This window comes from Ylistrum balloti, unplaced genomic scaffold (genome assembly GCF_031769215.1).
Source record: "Ylistrum balloti isolate Yb309-2 unplaced genomic scaffold, AGI_CSIRO_Ybal_v1 Utg371294, whole genome shotgun sequence".
Lineage (NCBI taxonomy): Eukaryota > Metazoa > Mollusca > Bivalvia > Pectinida > Pectinidae > Ylistrum > Ylistrum balloti.
The window spans coordinates 672,454-698,800 of NW_026782694.1; the positions used below are offsets into that span (position 1 = coordinate 672,454).

General features: G+C 36.1%; 1 protein-coding gene across 1 annotated transcript; it reads left to right on the forward strand.

Moving 5' to 3' along the window:
• Positions 1-1,198: 1,198 nt before the first annotated feature.
• Positions 1,199-24,161, forward strand: LOC132561871 (uncharacterized). The gene is made up of 8 exons (XM_060226579.1): positions 1,199-1,407; positions 7,207-7,571; positions 10,519-10,700; positions 10,927-11,104; positions 12,750-12,887; positions 13,726-20,376; positions 21,298-21,471; positions 24,019-24,161. The coding sequence occupies exons 1-8, from the start codon at positions 1,199-1,201 to the stop codon at positions 24,159-24,161; spliced, it is 8,040 nt and encodes a 2,679-aa protein (XP_060082562.1).
• The last annotated feature ends 2,186 nt before the right edge of the window (positions 24,162-26,347 follow it).

Here is a 26,347-nt window from a genome sequence, read left to right on the forward strand (position 1 = left end):
AATATTACATTAGAAACAATTTTAACAGCTGTGGCAGGAGTAATCAATTTACTTACAATTAAAACAATACCCATCGGTGCGTAGGATGTGATGAGCAATTCACCGTTAATTATTTTTATGGGACTGCATTCACCTTCTGTCTACTCGAGAACATTTTTTATCGTAACATTACAAATCTAAAGACCCTTTTTGAAACTATTGAGATTAATAATATTCTACGTTACCTATAAGATGTTGGTCTGTATTAAAGACTATGACTTACGATTTAAAATTGTTTGTGATAATACAACCATTTAAAACTTTTAGCAAGTATTTTTACCTTTAGTTTGTTTGATGTTATTTCCTTTTTTGATCGCTGTGTGTTTTACCAGTTGATGGTCCTAATGACCCTTTATTTGTTGACGGGCCGTTAAGAATGTCATAATAATATATATATAACATTCGATACTTTGAAGAAAATTATAATCCCGTAGAATAGTACATTTTCTTTATACTATACAAGATCTTTAGGTGCCTGTTTGTTAAAATTACTTGAGTTCGGTATTCAGATATCTCTTTTCTATCCTAACTACAGACCAATATTTTATGCACCACTTATTCACCCGTACACAAGCGTTCCGTTTAATTTTCAACCCATAATATTAATCAGCTTACCTTAACCATTTTTTTTCAGGAATGATGCTGTCGTGCAGTTTTCTAAAAAAACAACCGTTAGAGGAAAAGATTCAGCGAGAAATAAAACTGATCAAAGTGTCTATGAAATCTATATACAGCCCATCCATGTCTTGTTTTCATATATTTTATTGTTGCTCTCGAATACTCATTATTGCGATATAGCTTCTGAAAATAGTTGTCTTACATTCAAATACTCTTTATGCAAAAATAACTACTCAGATTTATCCTATGTTCACACATTAGTTTTTGTTATATAAAGCATAATGTGAAGGGAAAATTGCAAAAAATTGCAAGCAACTGCAGGCGCTTTTGTGTCTACTACCTGTTAATGTGCATGCGTTGACAAGATAAAACGATGCAGTGATATCAATGTAAAATGACTAGAATCGCAACATTTAATTACTCCATATAAAGGAAATGAATATTCATATATGTACTTGAAGTGATTTTTGCAAGAATTTTGCTGGCTATATATTCACGAATGTTTACAAGAAGAGTGAAAGAAGATTGACTCCAGCAGCAGATGGAGGAACTAGAAGAAATAGCAATTGTCGGTATCGGCTGCCGATTTCCTGGAGCCAACAACATCCAAGAATTCTGGAATGTTTTGGCTAATGGAGAAAACCATGTTAAAGAGATACCAGGAGACAGATGGAACCTTGATGCTGTCTACGATGCCGATCCAGACGCATACGGAAAAACTTATGTCCGCCGTGCAGGGCTTTTGTCCAAGTGAGTACTATTTACAAGATTGCATTAAAAAAAAGTTATATGGATGATTTTACATAGTCTTAATATTCAAATACCAATTAATACCGTGCCAGTCCCCAACAATCACAAAGAGTTATAAATAGTAATTTTGTAGTGTCACCAAGGATAAAATTATTAAGCAACCATGCCCCTTTAATCAAATATCATCATGCGTATCGACCTTAGCTCTCTGTATCATTGGTATTTACAATGTGTTACATTGTGGTGTACGAATCTAATTGTGCTAATAAGGAAAGATGTTTTTTAGAAATAATTCTGCAGAGTACATAGATAACAAAATTATAACAAACATGGATTCCTTGTCGGTATGTTGAATTGATACGGATCGATCGGACTCCCTAATCGGAAACAAATTATTTTCCATATCATACATATAACATTTATTTTCGCATCTTCGTATGATCTATTTTTTGTGTGCGTGTAATTGATAATCTGACAATTCTGTCATATGAAAACTGTTCTTAGCTGTTAATATGATATATAGCTTGTAACAAATATAATTTTGTATTAATTCAACCATTAACATGGATGGCATTTTTTTAGAAGTTTTGACATTTTTGTAGGAAAGACCTGTCTCGATTGTTACCAGGAAACGCCTTTATGACCAAAGTTCTCTGGATTTCTATCATCTATGAGCTAAGGGACTAAATGGTTAGATGTTCATTTCATAACTGATAAAATGCATTATAACATTTAAATACCTGTTAAACATTGTTCACTTTGGGTTAATTATGATATTTTAAAGTTTTCATAATCATTTTGACATCTTATAATAATTAGAATAAAATTGGAGCGACCCAACACTAATTCATATCATTATTGTTCGGCGTCTGCGTGTGTATTTTTAGATTCAGATTAATTAAAATTCCGTTATTTGTTCTGTCACGCTTACAGCTTCAAGCAGTAGGTCATTGAAACATGGCAAATTAGGTTTTAGCTGATTACATAAGTATGCATAGTAAGAAATAATATAAAAAGTGTGTGTGTGTGTTTGTGTGTGTGTAAGTGGGGGGGGGGGGAGCTAGGGTGGTAGAAACAACAGTGAGCGTCAACTAGCGCTAGTTTGAAGGTGATAATCTTTAACAGTTTCTTTCAGATAGTGTTTGAGTTTGAGTCAAAGGGCCGGTTTCCAAAACGGCCCCTTCTCTGATTCAAATTTCCTGTTGGTGGTGCATTGCCCATGCCGTTGTGGTCACAAATATATAAAGTATAAAGATTTAGGTCACTTGGTTTGTTTTTTATGGCTCCTCAAAGTTGTACCTTTCAGAAGCTGTCTAAGTGTTGATAAAATGTGCATGTTATGTAAAATATTAATGAAAATCTAATCAAATGTCACCGTAAAGAATACATTCATGGCATGATTGTGACAAAAAATCATGTTTCCATCTCGCCATTTGGCTGTTTTATGGAAGAAACAATCTCAAAAATGCCATTTTCGATAACATTTTAGACACAAAAACTGTGTTTTTTAGAGAATACACCCTTTTATGGGCGTTGGATGCAAACCAATTTTTATCCTATTAAATAGTACGTAATATGCTATTGATGAGAGGAAAAATCATCAAAATGTAAGTGGTGGAACATTTTCAAATGTTGGGTTGAATTAGCCTATGGTTGAATTGCCGATTTTCGACTTTCTTTAGATAATTAACAAAATAACGAGAGAATTTGCTCGGTATGTTGAGAATATGTACACAGATATGAAAAAAAGTGAGAGAAACACTTTTTCATAAAAAAAATCCAAGATGGCTACTTCACAAGTCCACGTGGTTGAAGACATTGGCTGACAAATAGACAGAACAACAAACAAAACGTGTTCCTTATGATTTTGGTTGGTTTTCGCATTTACGGGAGTGTTCATAGCTACGGGCGATTGTATAATACCTATTTTTTTAAGTTTGGTTAGTCACATGGTAACGGGGATCTTTCATATCGAGCCCCAAACATACTTTCAACATATGTACTCCGTTGCCGCATGGAAAACTATTTCAAGTTTTGTCGGAATTTCTTTACCTGTGGTTGTAATGGTCGAGGGTTTTCCAGCGTCCTGTAATACCCAATATAGTACAAGATACTGGAGATGTGCGCACACATTCCCATCGTTCTCTCTCCAACTGGGCACTGGCAGTAGTAGTCCTTTATTGGGGCCTCAACATCGGGTGAAACGGTGAACCGTATCCGAACTTTATATTTCGTTTGGCTTTTGTGTCGAGAATGTATTTGACATCGGAGAAGGTGTGGGGAGTGCTGGTAAAGCCACACCTCATAGTCTCCGTCATCACTTAAATGTTCGGCGATGTAACCAGGAGCCAGAGATATCTGATACGTTCCACACGTAATGGTTCTCAAGTAATCAAGATCGAGACGGGGAAACAGTACGGAAGATGCATCCATCTTGGCAAACTCGGACCTTGCCCGTCTAGATAGATCCGGATCTATTTTGACTCTCTGAGCTAAACCATTCGGTGTTGTCAAACGGTCCTTCATACGTTCAGCCATTAGTCTATCTTTGGCATCTCTCTCTGGAGATCTCTGGTAGATCGGTCCTCTAATACCATTAGGCTGTGACGGTTCGAAGCAAAGCCTCAATGACATTGATAAATCTGTTAGACACCAATTGCGTTCGGAAGAACGTCCAGTGTTTCAGACGACCATGATAGGATTCCACAATCCACCTCGATTTGGTGATAATTCTGTCAAGATTTGCTTGAACGTCAGAATGTTGACTTTGGCCGGGTTTCAGGTATGACGGCATGCTAACATTGAGGCCAGAGGCTTCGAGAACTGATAGGACATCTCTAAAACCTCGGTCAACGACAACGTTGTTGTCTGGTTGTAGCCAAGTAACTAGCTTGTCCATGACTTTTTTGTAATTGTAGCATCATTTTCGCTGCCAGTGAATGGTCCTACGGTGTCCAGAATGTAGCCATCTGGTAAGGCAATGCTCATGAATTTGACATAGTTTCTCTTCTTCTGGCAACAGTAGGACATTCTCTGGAGCTTTTGGTCGCTTTTCTGGATATAAATATAGGTGCCATCTCCAAAAAATGCTTCTGAAAAGACAGTATTGTGCCCGAGCAATTGTTCTCTTGTCAAGTGATCCGAACCTAGAAATTGTGGGACTATCGATGTGTCTAATGCCTGTACTATGAAGTGGAAAGTTTTGGACACACTTGACTTGGAAATTCCAAAAAGAGAAGAACACTGACTCTAGGAAATGTCGGTTTTCAGTTTTACCCAGAACAGTAATAGAGCATCGTGTGTAGTCTTGGTATATATACCAGATGAAAGATATGGGGAACAGTGCGAGTGGATTTCGCAGACTGGTTCTGTGAAAGGACGTGCGACATCTCTAGGAGGTCATTAATGAATTCGGACGATTTTGATGGTAACTGAGATTCCAAGGAACCTCTACCATCAAGGACAACCTCTGTAGACTGATCTAAGTCGTTACCAATAAGGTGAATGGAGCAGACGCGGGATGAGGTGGGACACCACAGTTTGTGTGAATAGATCAGGTGATGTCTTGCACGTTTTGGTAAGACTGATGATTTTGTTCCATTTTTTGGAAAGGTAACAAGACAGAGACAGCATTTTTTGTGTGAAGATGATCCATTCAAAAGATCATGAAGTGTCAGCAACGGCAGGATATGGGACGTGGAGTCGTCTTCTTCCTCTATTTCCTGGTTCTGCTCGGGTTCAGGTTCAGGCTGATTTTTGTTCCGAAAATACTTCATGTAGCACTTCTGGCAAATAAATGCTTGTTCTTTTGCTGACATCAATCCTTGTTGCACCAGCGTATCTAGGAGCCATTTATATTGTGGACTATTTACATTGCGTGCACTTCTGTTCTTATTGCCACTACGTTTCTTGAAGTATACTTGACACCCTTCTCCAACACATTTACCCTCCATCTTGAAAAAATAACGACTGGTTTATGAAGCGTCGATAAAGTAACAAAATAGCAAGCCACCGATGATTGCTGTAAACAGCTAATACTTAGTAGTTTGGTACAATTATGCGAAAATGTGTGATAAATAACGAACAACTAATTACACAAAATAACAAGACAATATAATAAATAGCATTCAATACCTTCAAGAAGCGCAGAATTGATTGATTACTTAGAACAAAATGAAGTATTTCATATAGATAATCTATCTATTCGATGTGGCGTGGTCGGCAGGCACAAAGAAAGTGAGACAAGTCAGGGTCCCAACCCTGACAGAGCAACAACGCTTTGGAGATGGGACAATAAAACAAGGACATTGAGACAAGAATAGCTAGCGTCGAGTGAATGATTTCGTAAACGTATAGACAAAGACAAGAAGATACGGATAAATGTACAAGGCCACACGATCAGAAAATTCAGAAGAGGACAGCTTGAGATAGAACAGTATTCGTGTATCAGGGTGTCCTCAGTGTAAATCTTTATATCGATGCTATTTATTTAGTCGTTACACATCACAAAACTGTCATGAAAATATCCGCTCTGATATTCAATATAAAAGTTTGTATACAATAAGCTATATAATAGGGTTTCAGACAAGGTTGTTTCTCATTTCCCCTTTTCTTTCGATTTACAACCACATTCAGGCGGCGATATGAGAACGTTCCACCACATGGGATTAGCTGATTTTTGGTACACATATGAAACAAGTAAAGCTCTATCCGATTTTCTGATGGAAATTTGCATCCAAAACTATATAACGGGAGAAAATTGCAAATTCATGGCATTTTTCTTCATAATTGTGTCTCTGCAAGTGCATTTTCATCCGAGAATATATTTTTATGTTTTATGAATAAACACGATGTTTTGGAAATATTTATCAAAAGAAATTTATACTATGTTGCGAATTACAATTTCGAGATAATCTTCTTTTATTTACGAACTTATGTCTTTGATGGTGAAATTGACAACTTTATAAAAATACATTTTCACTGAAATTATGAAATCTGGGTGTCGGAAAGGTGTAAAATTATTTTTCGGAAAAGAAAAAAAACAGTAGTTGAGCTAGATAAGAAATTATACGGGGGCAGGCTCCTATGGAGAATTAACATTACTGGAAACAGGCCCTTTACTATAAGTGCTTGCGCGAAATCAAACGCATGGGAATAAATAACGACAGCTTACAATTTGGTCCCTTTAATGAGAATTGCAAAATCAATAGATAAATACCTTTTGCTTGTATTGTAATCGAAGATTTTTGAGTTTCCTCCGTTGCCATAGCATATCACACCTATCATCAAATGACGAAACCGCAGTTCTTAGTCGCTGGTGAAGAACTGTTGTGCAAAATTATAGAATAATCGTTTAGGAAACATCAATGGGAATGTTACCATTTGATTATTGTCGTTCATTTGTATATACTTTATTCCAACAGATTAGATTTTATTACCACCAGACACACACATCATATTAGCAAGAAGACGATTTTAGATTTTAAAGATGTATAACAAATTGCTATTTTCTAGGTTGATTGTGCGTTTATATTTCATTCATGTCGGGATGTATAATTCAGGCCGTGCCCCTAAACAAATGTATTATTCAACAAGTAGATGAGTAAGATTGTTATTCAAATATTGCGAGAATGATGAAAACATATCTGACATCCTTTTCTTTTTTGGTAACAGGATATTTTTGTCGTGTCTCAACATACCTAAGAAATCTACAGAAATAACTACTAAATAATTGAAGAAAATGTCATAGCATTTCTGTTGACATTTCTATCATCATTTATCTGCATTTGCTCTTGACAGTCATGATGTCTGGGATAACGATTTCTTTGGTATTGCCGAAAAAGAGGCATCAGAAATGGACCCCCAACAACGCTACGTTCTTGAATGTGTGCATATGGCACTGGAGGACGGCGGGATCACAAGAGCAGAGCTTGATGGTTCCTCAACGAGTGTTTATATTGGCGCCATGAACAATGACTCTAAAACATCTAAAGACGGTGACTATTCACTATTGACAAATTATTCCGTGACTGGAGATGCTGCCAGCATCATCACAGCTCGCGTATCGTACCACTATAACCTGCTGGGCCCTTCTCTTACCATAGACACTGCATGCTCCTCGTCTCTCGTGGCTGTCAACCTCGCAACCCAGTCTCTGAGAATCGGTATGTTATCGTTTCATGTCAGATTCTGTGTAATTAGCTGGTAAATAGATGTTATAAGAAACTATTTCTTAAAATTATATTATATATAGACCATAATCAAGTTGATGGTGATACTTGTAATCGTAAACCTACCTAAGACAGCCAATATATACCTCAACTTTTAAATTCATTTTAAATTAGGACACTGTAACAGACAATATGTTTTTATATCACCTTTTATTCTAATCTAAGGTTCGGAGGCACTTTTGAAAAAAAAATGTGCGATAAGAAATGCGGAATACATTCTGCATATTAATATCGATTTGAAGATACAAACGGTGTCATGTACATTAAAATGCTATAAATACAACCGTAATAAATCGTTTCTCCATATACATACGTATACCGGTTTTACATTATCACTTTTAGATTGCTGACTGCTTTAAGTATGCTCCGTTCTTTTGTCTATAATCATTAATTAATTTTTTACTTCGTTTTGAAGATCCGAATCTATTTTTGGAAGTTTTGACACTAATGCCAAACAACTTCATTTGCAAGTTGCTATTGATTTATGAACTGACAGAACTAATCAAGTATTCATTTTAAAACCGTTCGAGCCCCGACAGGTTCTTACCATTACTGACGGTACGGCAGATCGCTTTGTTATGCTCAAAATATAGGAATTTAGTCTATATCTTATGTGACAACTACCGACAAAAATAAACTACATCGTAATATCGGCAATGGCATTAGGGGAATGGACGGCAAATGTTCTACATCTACAAAGCCAATTTGTACAGGATGTCTCTTTGAACGCCAATATTTTTACAGAACAGTTTGTTTTGTTAGGGATCATAGCAGTTTTCGTAATAAGAACCTCAGTCCCAACAATTTTACCTGTAAAACTATCCTATTCGAATTAGAGTACCTTCATTAACTGATGTATATTTGTAATTCTTTAAGTCCTTTGTCTTTTAAAATTTAGTGTGCGTTTTGGTACCATGTTGCAGAAGTAAATGTATTTTATTTCAAAAGTAAAATTTCACAAATTAAAGAATTATTATTAACTATAACATGCTTACAATTGCATTGTTATTGTCCAAAATATTCACATTCACCAAATCACTAAACTGCCCACAAATGCTCATGGAGCATAAACACTGTACAGTCGATTAACGAAATACTCTAAACAGTACCATGCATATTCATTCAGAATATAAAGGATATGTTAGGATGTCCATACATAGGTGAATGCATATTTGAGTTTCGTAAAGACACCAATCGGTAATAAAAGCACTTGTACTAAAGGAAGAAATTTCAACAAAAATATTCATGTCGTGTAAAGATAATGTCAAATGTAGGCTTTTATGTCATTTTACAGGATGTCACAGAAACGATGCGCAAGTAACTGCATCTACCGATAACTTTTTCGCTTTTTGGCCAACATATTAATTTGCAAATATCCTTATAACCTTTTAGTTAGTTTTTTCCCTTATTGAATCGCTGTGTTTTTCACCGGTTGATGGCCCTAATGACCTTTAATGATTTGACTGACCGTTAAGTAAATGCGGCGGTTGTCGAAGGTATGGATGATGTGTCATTGCATGTTCCATTTGATGTCATCAGAATGATTTAACGACATTTGTTTTTGTTTTTGTTTTTTTTCCAAAATTCAAACAATTTAGTTTTTAATTCTTCAAAACACTTACCGTATTTCGATATCATAATTGAACTCCATTATTTTATAAAAAATTGCAATCATTGGTTGCATTTAGCATAATCCTAAGCTATCTTGAATATACATTAAATACTTTTGATATGCTTAATCTTAAAAAAAATCTCATAAACTTATTAATTTGCTACACTAATACTTTTATTATTTTGGCACTGTCAAGAAAATAACAACCACAACTAAAACTTGGAGCAACGCCCACATTTCAATCTAATTACAATGAAGATCATATTTTCATTTTCTTCGACTAGGGAATTTAAAAAGACGAAGATGATATATCGCTTGATATCTTCCGTCTTTTAATCAACATTGCCTCCAATGTCGATACATTATGAAAATATGTATCCCATCCATTAGAGAATACAAAACAGGTAAGGTATTCTCTTCGTCTAGATAGCTGTAGAAAACAAGACGTTCAAATTTGCCCTGAAACAGGTAAAGAAATGTCATCAAATTGAAAATGATTTTTCTTGTTTTAATACAAAATAGCAAAAATAACCTTCACTTGAAATTTGGTCAAAAGCAGAGGGTTTCGACAGTGAAAATTTAACAACTTCTTAATGTGCCTTATCTATCGATTTTATGTTTATTTTGAATCGGGTCTAACTTGGGGCAAAGGAGCGGGAGTCCATTATGGAGAATAATGGTTCTATTATTTTTTGTCTATTCAGGTGAATTTTTAAAGCTACAATTTCTAACCTAGGGGAAAATTTATGAATGAAACTGATTAGGAAATTGTTGATGTTAATGCCGAAAAGTACTTGAGAGGGATACAGACCAAATTGACGTCTTTTTCATATATTTGTTTTTTATTTACGACTTTTTCTATACAATTTCGTTCCTTGTTTCGTTCGTCCTTCACTCTGGCAATCTCCAGTTATGTATTGACATTTTAACTCGGGGTTCATCCAATTCTTCGCACGGGAAAAGTGAATGCTTGGGGTAAAGTTGAATGTCCAAAAGTTGAAGACCGCTGCAGTTGTTAATAGAAATCGGTTTCCACGCAAATTTTCTGTGACCAATTTCTTTATCAACCAATATTTTCTCGCAGTAGGGCCTTGCTTGGTATTTGGTTAAAGATCGTACTTTGTTTTTCACCGTGCCATTTAAAATAATGTTTCATGTGATCGTGATGAATCTAAATAGAGTAGAAAATAGTATATTAGCATTTGGTGTTGATGTTCAAATCATTCCTAACTTTCATTATCATAATAAAAATGTATTTCTTGCACCTAGGCGAGTCTTCCATGGCAATTTGTGGCGGTGTTAACAGTATTTTGTATCCAGACATGTTCGTCACTCTGACAAAAGCTCGGATGGCGTCACCAACTGGCCAGTGTCAGGCTTTCTCCGCTAATGCTGATGGCTATGCCCGAGGAGAGGGATGTGGTATTATCATTTTGGAGAGGCTTAGTGATGTAAGTCTCGCTCATTGATTTGTTCGAGTAACTATGGCATTGAGATAATAATCTATGATGAAAGTGTATTAATTCTACACTATTTAGTGATGGCATATTATAGCCACATACCTTTCAAAAATCTAAGATTGACTTCTCGTATGAATACCTGTCTCGTTAAGTAAACTTATCTCGTTATAACGGACAGCATACATTAACGAAAAAAGATTTAATCTGATTAATGCAGGCCCTGCGGAATGATAGACAAATATGGGCGACCATTCGCACGGGCTGTAACCAAGATGGTCAAACTGCAAAGCCAATCACTGCTCCGTCTGAGATCCAACAGAACCGACTTCTTCACGACATATATCTGCATTCCTACCATATCGATCCCAGTCATGTCCAGTACATAGAGGCACATGGTATGTAAGAAATGTGAAATGGTAGATGCTGACAAAATCTTCTCCTTAGAATAAATCGCCGTAAAATGGTACATTCACGTGGTTTAAATTAGTTTGTGTCGCCGCAGGCCGATCAAGCTCAAATTTCATAAAGTGCTTTCTTACCAAAAGTGCTTCCTTGTAATTGCCTTTTAGATTAATTCTTCAGATTCTCTTTGTCCGATCATATTCGAACTTCTTCCTTACAAAATGTGCTTGCTGTTGATTGCTGTTCATGTTCAAAAGTCTAGGTCACCGTCATTATCTATAGGTAATTATTATTTCATGATAACTTTTAATTTTCTTTGGCCGATCAACATCAAACTTCATATAGTGCTTTCTTACCAAAGGGGCTTGGTTGGGATTCCTTTTCAGGTTCGAATGTCAAACGACAAGGTTGATATTACTATAAATAATTTCTATCATACAGTAGCCTTAGCTAAAGAATTAGCATAGGATTGCTTTTAATGTCAAAAGTCAATTTCATTGTAGTCATCAAACTGGTTTTCTTTGATTATTTGAGTTTTCTTTTGACAATCAGACTCAAACTCCATACAATCCTTCTTAATCAAATGGGCTTGTTTGAGACTGCTTTTGCAGGTGGATGGTCCCTTTTTAGAGCAACCATTATTTTTTTTATCTGATTCTGCGCATAAATGTGATAAACGGATTTACCCGCGGTATTCAGTTCCCTTTGACACTATGCATGTGATCTGCAAGTTTATTCATCACATCTCCAACAAATGAACAACTTATATAAATGGAAAAATTACAATGAATATCTTCAGAAACCTTGCTGTGCTGGCAATGCATCCATTCCGTGGAATTACTAAACCAACGATTTTGAACGTGTGAAGCATGACAGTCACGTAACTGGTTACAGTATGTTGCAATTTGGCGTTTAAACTTATCAACAATTTGATTATTCAAAATAACAAAATATAAAACAATAGAAAGGAAAGTACAGTTAAAAAAAGTTGTCTCGAAATCGCTTGAATCGAAATTATCGAAGTCCCGATTTCGTCGAGTCGAAATTTCTTTTGAGTCGAAGTGATGGTTCAGTCCCTTCAATTGTAAAGCAAGAGAAAAGTTATTCCTTGTCTCGAAACTAATAATTGTCTAAGCATCGGCGCGTCTTCTAATGAAATCGGTCAATACATACAAACAGTCGAATGTGACCTCCTTCACGGCGTCTGATTACGACGTGACGATCTATTTACACACACCACTTTGGCACTGACGATTAATTACCAGTTTAATCATTGAATTAAACAGCGTCTCAATTAGTGTCACTATCCTGTAGAAATGGTTTACATGTACCTTAAACAGGTAGCGCGTTTACACAAGACATGATAATGGTAAGCTTGGTTGCCGGCATCTTTAGGAACGAATAAAACGAAATCATATTACCAGAGATGCAAAACATTCCAATTTAGACGGAGTTTCTCCGTTTTCAATGTCAAAATCCGCGCCTCCGATTTTACGTTTCATTCTCCGTATTTAAAAAAAAAAAAAAGATCTCGGTCATTTTGTTTTGTGTAGAAATTGCATCGACACCGCGTGTAAATTCTCATGACACCGGTTCTGGTTTCGTGTGCTCTCGGATTGTATGCAAACCTTCTTTTAGCCGTTGCTGATTCGGCTGTACCATTGTTTCTGCGCATATTCCCGGATTCGGCTATAGCAAATAAATACGAATGCAGTCGTACGAAGACGACGGCAGTAGTGCGCTGTTTGGCTTATAATGACAAGGAAGAAATGACAGGTATCAGGTGAATGAGCATCTGATTTTCAAAATTTGGCGCCCGGGAATGTATCCGCTTTTCAAGCACCACAGGTTGGCATATCTGTTTTACCCGTACGTACATTTCGGTGAATCTGTTCCCTACAATTCCGAATTTTGTGCTTGTTTACTAAAGTACTGTGTATGGGTACTTTTTTGCTAAATTTGTGGCTGGACCATACAGTATTGAAAGTATTTTGCACTGCTTTGTTGAGTCTAGTGTTTTTATAAAATTTCTCTAATATGTAAAAACTATCAAGTGGCGCCTTTTCCGTATGGTTATTAATTCATAGTAAAGTTAATATTATCTGTAGCTTTATACATCCTATGTAATAGCGTATCAAAAGCAAAGTTTCGTTTCGGGTTATTGATATTCCGTTAAACATATAATCTATATGTGCTTTGACAGTAAGGGGGTGTACACGTATGCAAGACGGGACGAAGTGAGTAGAAATGTTGTTAATTGGTGTTGTTATTACAGGTTTTGTTATTTGGATTAACAAACAATACAACGAAAAAGTATAAATCAATCAGTTTATGATATTTTACTGATATTTCAAATAATTGTATTGTGAAATCGAAGCCAGTGCCGTAATCAACATAAGAAAACCGATATTGTCAACTTTATTTGGACACTTTGTTCAAGTCGAAATTAGGTTGATTCGAAATATTTTCCACTGTCCCTTTATTTTCGAGATAACGAGTTTCAACTCGAATTTAATGATACATTAGTTGCGTAATTTGTTTGCAACTTTTATCTGTTTATTTGTTGCATCTTATTTCTAGTTCATTGCAAAGTTTTGCTCTTTCTTCTATTGAGGTACCGGAACCCCTATCGGTGACCCTACTGAGGTCAACAGTCTCGGAAGTTTCTTTAAAGATTTTCCAATACAGCATGATGAAGTGATGAAAAAGCGATATATTGGATCCGTCAAAACCAATATTGGACATCTTGAATCTGGAGCCGGAGCAGCAAGTCTTATCAAAACTCTCTTGATGATGAAACACGGTAAAATTGTACCATCTCTGCATTCACTTCCTCGGAACCCTAGGATAGATTTTGATAAGTATGGTTTAACAGTGCCTACATCAATTAAAGCATGGCCTGAATTGCTCGATGGTTCGAGAGCTGCTTGCATCAACTGTTTCGGATTTGGTGGTACGAACAGTCACGCTTTTATTAGGCAATGGGTTGAAAAGCCGCCTGAACCTACTCAAAGCAACAATGAAGCCAAGATGTTTTGCGTTCCTGTATCCGCTAAATCTCAGACATCTCTCATGATTAATTTAAAGCACATGGCTACAAAGCTTAAAGAAGAACCTTGCGATTTGAAACAATTAGCGTACACTGCTTCCTGCAAACGAGATCATTATCGCTACCGAAAATTATTCACTGAGTCAAGTATTATAGATCTTGCCAGAAGTTGCAACAATGCCATAGATATAACAAACAGCACAATTAAACCATGCAAAAACTACAGGATAGTGTATGTATTCTGTGGTGTTGGAACAGCCTGGACCAATATGGGAATGGAACTCGTTAAAGACTTTCCAGTGTTCGCCGAAACCTTGAAAAGCATTGATACATATCTGGCCTCGCTGACTGGCTGGTCAATCACTGACAAAATTCGTGACGGTGCAGAAATGAAAGACCCTTTTACAAGTCATATTGGTATATTTGCATGCCAAGTTGGACTGACGAACCTCTTAAAGCATTGGGGAATATGCCCTGATGCAATCGTTGGGCAGTCTGTAGGTGAGGTAGCAGCAGCCTATAGTAGCGAGGCTCTGTCACTGCGTGACGCTATCAAAGTTATATACTACAGGTCGAAATTCCTTGCTAAAGAGTCCGGAGGCAAAATGATTGTTGTAAGGAATGTTAGTACTGAAAAAGTAGCGAAGGCATGCAACAAAGTTGGTCATGTTAACATCGCAGTTCATATAAGTCAGGTTGCATGTACAGTAGCCGGTGGCGAGAAGCAAGTTGACGAAGTAAGATCCCTGATAGAAGAGGATGCAAAATTGACAAATCATATACCACTTATCCAAGATTTGAAAGTAAATTGTGCCTACCATAGTCAAATGGTCAAATCTGCAGCTGGACAGGTTAGAAAGTGTTTAAAAGGCATCGTGCCCAGTGCTCTGAAAACACCGGTATTCTCCACAGTGACAGGAAATATAGCAACTGATTTTGGCACACCTGAATATTGGGAACGAAATGTCTCTAAGCCCGTGTTATTTTATCAGGCACTTCTGAAATCAACAAACAAAACATCAACAGTTTTTATCGAACTGGGACCTAAACCCGTTTTGCAGATTCATTTGAGTGATATATTCAAAGACGAGGATGTCATGTCCGTTCCCTCTATGAAATCAAATAGCGGGTCATCACAAGTGCTTACTATGCTCAGTGACTTGTATACACTAGGTATAAATCCACAATGGAGAAATTTCGTACCGAAAACTGCCCAGACAACTTTACCTCAGTACCAGTTTGATGGTAGGCACTTGATGGTAGAATCAGATTACCGCTTCCTCAGGAAGAAGGGATTGATGGATGACACTTCAAGTAGGTATCTTATGTTAACAAAAAAGGGGGAAGAAGGGAAATTCAAGGTCAACATTAGTCCACAAGAAACTCCTTTTGTGTATGATCATGTCATAGATGGTGTAGTCATCATCCCAGGAGCAGTTTACACTGAAGTCGCATTTGAGATCGGAATGAGCCTTATGGGTAAACCAGCAGAATGTATGCATGTTGAGTATGATATCGTCAGAGCTATTTCCTTGTCAAAAGGCAAACCATTTTATCTTGACGTGACAACCATCATAAAGGAAACGAATAATAATGTGACGAACGTAGAATTCTCAATTTCCAAAGAAGAGATAACCGTTGCTAAAGGATTTGTTACGAACGGAAACCACACACACACGCCTATCATTCCAGTTGAAGATGTATGCGTACGATCTGGCAGACATACGAACCGCGAGGAAATATACAGCGAATTAGCAAAACATGGTTACCAATACGGTCCGTCAGTCCAGATTCTAGAATCAATTACGTATAACAATGATGAATGCACGGGGTATATACACCTCACTGACGAAGTAGAAAGGCAGATCAACCAAACCTCTTTCCATCCTGCAATCCTGGACGCTATGTTGCACTCAAGCGCATTGATTTTCCTTTCCGATAAAAAAGGGTCTTCGTACAAGATCTACCCTATTCGTCTTGGAAACGTTTCTGTATTTAGATCATTCGAGAAACGAATGGTGTGTTACACGCGAATCATACAAGAGGTATATGACAGGAGCATCACAAACATCATTCTGACTCGACCAGATGGTCTTGTACTGGCTGAGATAAAGGAAATCGAACACCAGGTCATGGACGGTAGCATGGGAGTTAACACCATGGCTTATCAGATCTGTTGGACTACTGAAGATATTTCTTCTGTTATAAATGATACGTGTGAAGAGGCAAAACCAAAAGTAACAATTTGTTCTGATGACAATGGAGTTCACAATATACTGCGAACGCGTTTTCCCCAAGGAGAATCATTCTTGTTCCCAAATACGGAAGACGACCTCGATTCATTGATGTTTTCAATAGATGATGAAAACGCCGACCTGGTCATATTTACCCCTGGTTCGAATGCTGTCCAACAAGTCCTCGATAGTAATTTCGTTTTTAATAATGTTTGTAAAAGTTGCGAGGCCTTCCTAAAAATTATGAAGAGATTGAAAGACACCGAAAAAGTCATAATAGTTGTCACTGAAAACACACAAGATAGCGGCAAAGAAAACAAAGTCGAAAGGAATATTTTTGGCTCTGAATTATGGGGATTTACCAGATCATTACGACAGGAGGGAATACGGTGCCGAATGATCCTGGTTGATGTGCAGCCATCAATCGCTTCGGAGGTCGAGACACTTCACAATACCATAACATTCCTCATGTCCGCAAACGCCTCTTCGATAATGGAATGCCTTATTGTTGATGGTCAGATTCAAAGTAACTTTCTACAACGAAGACAACAGAGGGGATTGCAAATCCAGCACAGAATGTTATCTACTGACACACGCTTCGACCTCTATCTACGGTCTACGAGGTCGGACAGGATAGAGAGACCGTTTCTGATACCAGGAGACCGCCAATGTGGATTAAGGAAAAACGTAGTCACTATCCAGGTTGACGAAATATGTATTCATTCGCCATCCGTATTTTGCGTCACGGAATTGGATGCAAGACTGAAAAATTATCTTTGGACAGATTACGTAGACGGTTATCCCGTGATTGGTTTGGAATTCCTAGGGACTATCTTAGGACCAAAACAATTAAGACGTGTTGTATCATGTTTTCCAATGAGAGTTGCAAACAGGATATCTGTACCAAAACAATGTGTATGCGATATAACAAGCTTTCGACCTTACACACCAGGCCTCATCACAAAAGCTATGACGATGTGGTCAATCATGCAACGGGTCGAAAAGAAATCTGATGTATGTATCATTACAGGTTCAGTTCAATCAGAAAATACAGTAGCAACCCTTCTTCTAGATATGCTGCAGACGGTAAAGCACTGTCGTGTGCACATAACGTCAATATGCTATCTTAATGATGCGAGATACCTTGATAATGATGTGTTTGTTTTATTTCAAAAATTTTCACAAGACGACATAGCATGCGTTTTACGATCCGGAATCGTACTTATAGGTTTTGATGATGAGATGTCATTCCTGACCTCTCAAGTTTTCCAGATGAGTGCTAAGGACATCGGAATCATAGCAGTGAAGAGAAGCAATACTTTCACAATGAATATTACTACTACCTTTTCAAAAGTCACTCGTTGGTTAAAACGGCATCCGAAACGATACATCCTGTCTGATGATACTGGGGGGCTACTTCCGACAATCAGACTTAACGGCGCAAAAAGTGCTGATAAGTTGGATATAAAGACTAAAGCAATGGAAAACAAGCTCTTTTATAAAAATGCAACATATGTGGTTGTGGGTGGACTTACTGGCCTTGGTTGGGAAATCGTCAAGTGGCTGGGCTACCAAGGTGCAGGGATAGTAGTAACACTATCAAGGAAAGGCCACAATCCACAAATGAAAGAACAAATTCAGAACGCCATGGACATACATAAGTATGAAATAATTCCAACAAAATGTGATGTTAGCAATTATGCAGACGTAAAGAAAACGTTTGATGAAATAAGAATACAGTTTCCATATCACCCAATAAAAGGGATATTTCAGGGTGCTGGAGTGCTGAGAGATACTCGTACTGAAAACATGACAATGGACAAATTCAAGGAAGTGTTGCAACCAAAGGTTTTAGGAACCTGGAATCTACATCTCGTATCGAAGGGTTTACTTTTGGATTTCTTCGTCATGCATTCTTCTACTACATCTGTGTTTGGAAACGCTGGTCAGACAAATTACGGAGCTGCAAATTCCTTCCTGGATTCATTGGCCTTTTACAGACGAGCCAAAAATCTACCTGGACAGACCATTAACTGGGGCGCATTATCCGTGGGTATGGCGAATGACGAAAAGACACGAAATATCTTAGAAGCTCAGGGTTTTTATGTGCTTGAAACAGAAGAGATCAAAGAATGCCTGAAGGATTCATTGATTCGTAATCCGTGCCAAATTGTGTACGGTAGGTTTGACTGGAATATCATAGGTAAAAACCCGTCCATGATGCGAACTTCCGCATCTGCTAGTGATGAGATAGTAGAAGCACGTGAGACTACGGGCCAACGACGTGTCGTCAATACTTTGCTGGATCAGTCTACGATAATGGAAGAACCATTTGAGGAACAAAGAAAGACAATCACACGTTTGTTGTTCAACATTATATCAAAGGTTTTATCGATTGATGTAAGAGAATTAGATGAAAATCTTAATCTTCTAAGCTTAGGTATGGAGTCACAAAAAGCCGTGGAATTGATCCAATTAGTAAAAGAAGCCACAGGGTGTCGTCTTCCGGTTGCTTATATCCTTTCTCCTAATCAAACCATAGGAATATTGATTGATTTTGTTCATACAAACATAATAGATAATGCAAAAATGAATGCAACTGAAACTTCTGCTGAAGTAAAAAATGACGTGCACGGATCACCTTCTTGGATGGAAAAGCTTTACATAGACATGTGCAATAACAACGCTATGGATACTAGTCTTTGGTTTAGCACTGATTTTAAACTTGGAAGGGGTTTATCTAATGTGAAAACATGGCAAACTGTATTGAGGTGGATCACAATCAGAAACCCGGAATTGAGAACTTTGTATCAACAAACTGATAACCAGCTCCGATTTGGTATGAAGAAAATCGTTTTGGATCCAGAGGATGCAAAAATAGACCTACGCTGCGTAGACTCGCGCGTGATGACAAGAATGACAGACAAGGATATTGTCAAATATTGCTCTTTTGATATTACAAAAGATCCACCGTTGCGGACTCTGTATTGCAACAAAGGAAAAAACCATCGCATAAGATTTATAATAAGTCACGTTAGTTTCGACTTGCAAAGTTTTTTTACATTGGTGCCACAATTACATCGTTACCTACGGGCATATATCTTAAAGAATGATGTCACAGTTCAAGCAGTAGAAGCACTAGATATTGCCGTATTAATGGAAGAACGTATAAATGCTGATAGGTTCTATCTTGAGAATTACTGGAAAGGAGAGCTTAATAAAATTTGCGGGATACCCTCTATAAACGGTGCTGAAAAGGACATACAACTATCAGAGAAAACCGAGAAGTTAACGATGCACTTACCCAAAGAGTTAGTGGATAAGATTAATGACAACGATTACGGGGTAACTACGCCTTTTTTCTTGTTAAGCTTGTATCAGATTATTTTACAAAAGATGACGAGTGTTCATGTCGTTCCTGTTGTAATGGTGGTTGACATGCGCCGACACTTCCCGCAGTTCAATGACAGGATATTTCTTGGTACTAATTACATACCAGTCATTACAGAATTCAAAAGCCCCATATTAACATTACAGGAGTGCATCGAATTATGTTCAAAGCAGGCGATATTCTCTATTGAAAACAGCCTCTACCCTTTCGAACTCATCAAACAACTTCATGCAAAGAAACAAAACTGTTTCAGACATTTTTTCAACGTCAGAGATATACCAATGCAACTTGCCAAACCCACTCAAAACTCCAGGTACTACATGGAAAGTGTGGGTTACGTTACAGGTTTTCTTAACCAAATCGAGACAGCTTTGAATGTTGTTACAGATCGTAAGACAGGATTAATAGAACTAGTGTTAAGTTACGATTCAAAAAGTATTAGTTCGTCACAAGCAAACAGAATGCTCAATGATGTCTCCATCTTGGCTTGTGCTACTTTGACAAACTCAGACCTACAGCTAAATGAGGTTCCATTGGAATGTTGTTGGACGACTTATGCCTCAGCCAAAATGGACAAATATTTGTCAACAGGTAATTATACTTTCTTGATTAAAATTTTACCAAATTATTCTATACTACACAAAACACTGGCTCTAAAAGTGAAAGCTGTGAATTTCTAAGCTAATCTGTAAAACCAACTGTTGCCTTTGATTAACAATATCCCTCATTATTGTTCTGTAATCAAGGTATAAAACCGATTTTTTGCCAAGCAGAACGTGGCCCTATTGTGGTTTAGATATCAGTCTCCAGTAGAAATGCACTGTCTTTGACTATTCGCTAACTAGTATTTTAAATAATAAAATTACCGTGAGTCTAAACAATGTACGACCATCCCATGCTAAAGGTATATTCACTATCTATTGTAAAGAAAAAATACAAATCTGCCTATAAAAGACATCGCCCAATCAGATGCAGTGATCATGGTAGGATCTGAATTACAAATTGGATTAAAGAATATGTGAATATTGTCTATCCATTTATTCGCGTCACGCCACAATACCGAAAATTGCATATTATGGGTCATGAAAATCAGACCATTTTGCAATACATCATGGTATATTTCCTGCAAAGTTGTGCTAGGTAGTAGTATTCATAACCCTTTCTATCATTTACATTAATTGAACATAATATCTAATGTCCCATCGGCAGTGAAAAGGTATTATAGTTAAATTTCAAAAGTTTAAAATCATATTACAACTGTAAAAAATGTTCAATTTTTTACCATCTCGTTCATTACATACGCCAGTTCTAGACCACGTCACACTGATCATTTATCTGATAAAGGTGACAGTGTAGTTATAGAAGCATTACACTTAAACCATCTACTGGTTGTGTTATTAGATTGTTTTATGATATTGACATAAGTGACCTGCAAAAGAATAGTCCAAGATATACCTTATTTTGAGAAATGTTCTTTTTTACATCATAACCAAGATCTTTGGTTGTTTTCAGTGATATTTATGAAAGAGACGACACAAGGCTGGGAACACCCGGCACAGCTGATGCTAAACGTCATTAACAATGTACCAAAGATAGCGTGGGTCCATCCTGATGAAAGTAAAGGCTCTCTACGAGGTGAAGTGCCAATCAAATGTGTCCTTGATGTCGACATCGCGAGACTATGTGGTGCGTTATCAAAGATAGTTACAAGAATGTTTGTTATATATTAAGTGAAGTAATCACTACTTGACATATATATTTGCGATTGATTTGTTTTGAAATTTCACGCTCGGAGCTGAGGTCATTTGAAGACTTTGTCAGTAGAAAAAGAATTATGCAAAATACGTTTAAAAGTGATTCGAGACTTCGAAATAAACTGCTAAAGATATTCGCCTTTAAAGCAATATAATGATATTGTCTGAAGTCTTTTTCTATTCTACTGAATGTATTCTGTTAGCATCATTCCTACCAACTCTATTTTTTAAGATGGCACTTGATGCATTTGATTAGGAGTTATGTGGAAATATCGCTGTTCGGTATTGTTCAGAAATCTTTTTATATTCTGTACATCATTCAATTATTTTTCAATTGTCATTTTTCCATTTTTCGTTTTTGATGCATTTAATTTTTGTTTTGAAATATTTTAGTTTATAGTACTGTGTCATTGTGTCTCTTTATCTCTTATACATACTTAATCAATAAAAAGACTAACAAGATTTGTTGGGGCGGCAAAGGATTACGCAGGATGTCTGTTTATGGACGTATAAATGCTGGCCAATATTCCTCATGGTTCGTTAATTTTGTGTGATGTACTAGACATGTGTTGGTCATGTCTCTAAGAACTGTGTTAGCAACTTGTGTGTCCATCATTGGCAAGTACCACGGCATTACAACGACGGAACAGAGATCTTGTATGTTGTTGTATATTGTGAGTCGGGTGCTATCTTCCCAGTGTCACACTATTCGTGCAAGAAGTCGTCAACTTACATAACACAAGGTTTCTAAAGATATAGGTTGATGAAAATTAGCGCGAAGATCTACTGTTATCATGGTGATTTAATTAAGAATTATTCCATTTCCTTTGGGCGATATGTGCGATGTTCTTAGTTTAGTTTACCTGTAGGTTCCGTCGTCATATTCCTTATATTTTGCCTATATAACATACTATCACTTACCATTTAAGTCTTTTGTGATAATATAACCGTTTAAGATTTTTACCTTTTTTCTTTCACCTGTTTTATTTTTTGAGTGTCATTGATAAAGCAGAAGCAATCTATTTGCACTCAACATGTTGACATTTTATTTCCCTGCGTTTTGTTTTACGCGACAATCGTTGAATTTCACATCCGACTGATATCACTAAAACTGTTGACAACTAATCTAGAGATTCCTTCAAAACACATCAGTGACTGAAAATTGTTTGTGTGATCAACAAATGTTTGGTGTACGGAAAAGGAGTTTGATGACCGTTAACTTTATCTTTAAGGTATATGATCCCCCGTTAAATCGAGAATGTTTTAATAGGTAAACAACATAAAAATTTAAGACAAAAATATATAAGAATGATTTACATGGAAACAATCAGACAGGTACGAAGTATTGAGAATAATTAGTGTCTTGTGCTTTGTCAGCGACACCCATTTATTTGAGTTATTCCGGTTAGTGTCATACTTTCAAAAATTGTTATGTGTACAGCATTTTCAATTGAAATCAAGATGGCGCTATGACACTTCACTATAGTAAGCATGAACCTGCGTCTCTCATAATCCAATGTTGCAAGTTTATCTGTCATTGATGATATAGGGAAAACGTCCTTGAATTTCCAAGCAAACACAACATGTTAACACAAAAAGTTTGGAAAACAGTTTTTTACATTGTAGAAATGGAAAAAAACATAATAGAGAAATTGTATTTATAAATTTATCAAATAATTTGGTGGAAAGCGGTGCCTGGATGTCTCGCTGTTGAAAAAGGTCGCGATTTGGTGTACTAATGTAGAAATACCTACTGTGGCCGTGATTTGCTGATGTATATAATGGGCACCAATGCACTTGGAAGCTTTAGCCAGCTTTAAAACCTGGGCCTCGTATTCTTACAAATAAATAAGGAAATGACACACTCTAATTACCAGGAATGTGTTCGAAAACATGAATAGGAAGGATGTCTAAAGTTGTAAAAATTAACAACAACTATCCTTCGCCCGTCGAACAATTCTATCTTCAAGAAGCAGAATTTTTCATATCAACTTTAGTGTAGCAACAAACAAAATCAAAGATAAGAATTTTGGGAGACATAACGATCGATACTTAATTTTTCTGCCGTGATTGTCATTACTTCTCTTGCTCATGTAGAAATGTGAAAAGCAGAATTGCTTACTCATCCTCTACACCTGGTCTCATTCTAGTACTTTTTCGGACGTCTCCGTGTTAATATGTCTTTTTAGGGGAATTTTGTCCTGGCTCTATTGACGTTTATGTTGGATTATGATTATGGTTACATGTTGACTTTGTCTTGTTTTCAGGTAGCAGGTGGTATGTAGGTTAAAGACTTTAATTTAACTTAGTTCCCAGACTTCGTCAGTTACATAGTTCAACAATATTATCAGGAAAGCGCTGATTCGTTTTGCTATTTTTCTCTTTTGAAGAGCTAAAAAGTGTATCATGAATTACTTTCCTTATCTGTTTGAAGTATTTACAGAATTTGTGTACTTAACCGATTTTATAAAAATTACAGATTTATGGTGCTTAATCATCCAGACAACAAACAGGCGATATTGCTTCAAGACGAGCGACTACTTTATGGTTCAAGCATTGAAAGCCAGGATCCGTAATCTCATGTCTTCCAACACACATATATTGGAGAGTGTTACCAAATGATCTGATTGAAGTTTGCAACACCAGCATTTCTGCTTAAAAGGCCGTCAAAATATTTTTTAAATGTCACTCTTTGTATTGTGACAAGGCGTAGAGGATAATTTAAGTGTAATTTCTGTGATTCTTTGACATATTTTAAGTTAAGCATACAAGTGTTTGTATTAAAAAAGAGTATCGCGTTGTTTGCTAAATGTCGTCTTAGATATCTTTGAAAATGAACATAAATCTCTTGGCATTATAACATAGAGTTCTAACATATATTAAGGAAGTATTAATTGATACAATATCAAGAATTTGAAGCATAGATACACTCGATTCTAAAGGCTTCGTTTCATAAATGTTGTGAGTGATGTAAATAAATGTTCAGTCATTATTCACTTTTTTCATGTCTTAGAATATTTTTAAAAATGGAATGGGGGGGGGGGGATGTAATCAGAGTATAATGGAATTATAGAAAGATACTTTAAAATTGATGATATGAACGTGATTATGTAAGAATGAACCGGATATATATAATTTGTAAATAAATGTTCAGTCATTATGCACTTTTTTTCATGTCTTAGAATATTTTTAAAAATGGAATGGGGGGGGGGGATGTAATCAGAGTATAATGGAATTATAGAAAGATACTTTAAAATTGATGATATGAACGTGATTATGTAAGAATGAACCGGATATATATAATTTGTAAATAAATGTTCAGTCATTATTCACTTTTTTTCATGTCTTAGAATATTTTTAAAAATGGAATGGGGGGGGGGGGATGTAATCAGAGTATAATGGAATTATAGAAAGATACTTTAAAATTGATGATATGAACGTGATTATGTAAGAATGAACCGGATATATATAATTTGTAAATAAATGTTCAGTCATTATTCACTTTTTTTCATGTCTTAGAATATTTTTAAAAATGGAATGGGGGGGGGGATGTAATCAGAGTATAATGGAATTATAGAAAGATACTTTAAAATTGATGATATGAACGTGATTATGTAAGAATGAACCGGATATATATAATTTGTAAATAAATGTTCAGTCATTATTCACTTTTTTTCATGTCTTAGAATATTTTTAAAAATGGAATGTAAGAATGAACCGGATATATATAATTTGGGGGGGGGGGGGATGTAATCAGAGTATAATGGAATTATAGAAAGATACATTAAAATTGATCATAAGAACGTGATTAAGTAAGAATGAACCGGATATATATAATTTGTAAATAAATGTTCAGTCATTATTCACTTTTTTTCATGTCTTAGAATATTTTTAAAAATGGAATGGGGGGGGGGTGTAATCAGAGTATAATGGAATTATAGAAAGATACTTTAAAATTGATGATATGAACGTGATTATGTAAGAATGAACCGGATATATATAATTTGTAAATAAATGTTCAGTCATTATTCACTTTTTTTCATGTCTTAGAATATTTTTAAAAATGGAATGGGGGGGGGGGATGTAATCAGAGTATAATGGAATTATAGAAAGATACTTTAAAATTGATGATATGAACGTGATTATGTAAGAATGAACCGGATATATATAATTTGTAAATAAATGTTCAGTCATTATTCACTTTTTTCATGTCTTAGAATATTTTTAAAAATGGAATGGGGGGGGGGGGATGTAATCAGAGTATAATGGAATTATAGAAAGATACTTTAAAATTGATGATATGAACGTGATTATGTAAGAATGAACCGGATATATATAATTTGTAAATAAATGTTCAGTCATTATTCACTTTTTTTCATGTCTTAGAATATTTTTAAAAATGGAATGGGGGGGGGGGGGGGATGTAATCAGAGTATAATGGAATTATAGAAAGATACTTTAAAATTGATGATATGAACGTGATTATGTAAGAATGAACCGGATATATATAATTTGTAAATAAATGTTCAGTCATTATGCACTTTTTTTCATGTCTTAGAATATTTTTAAAAATGGAATGGGGGGGATCTAATCAGAGTATAATGGAATTATAGAAAGATACTTTAAAATTGATGATATGAACGTGATTATGTAAGAATGAACCGGATATATATAATTTGTAAATAAATGTTCAGTCATTATTCACTTTTTTTCATGTCTTAGAATATTTTTAAAAATGGAATGGGGGGGGGGGGGGATGTAATCAGAGTATAATGGAATTATAGAAAGATACTTTAAAATTGATGATA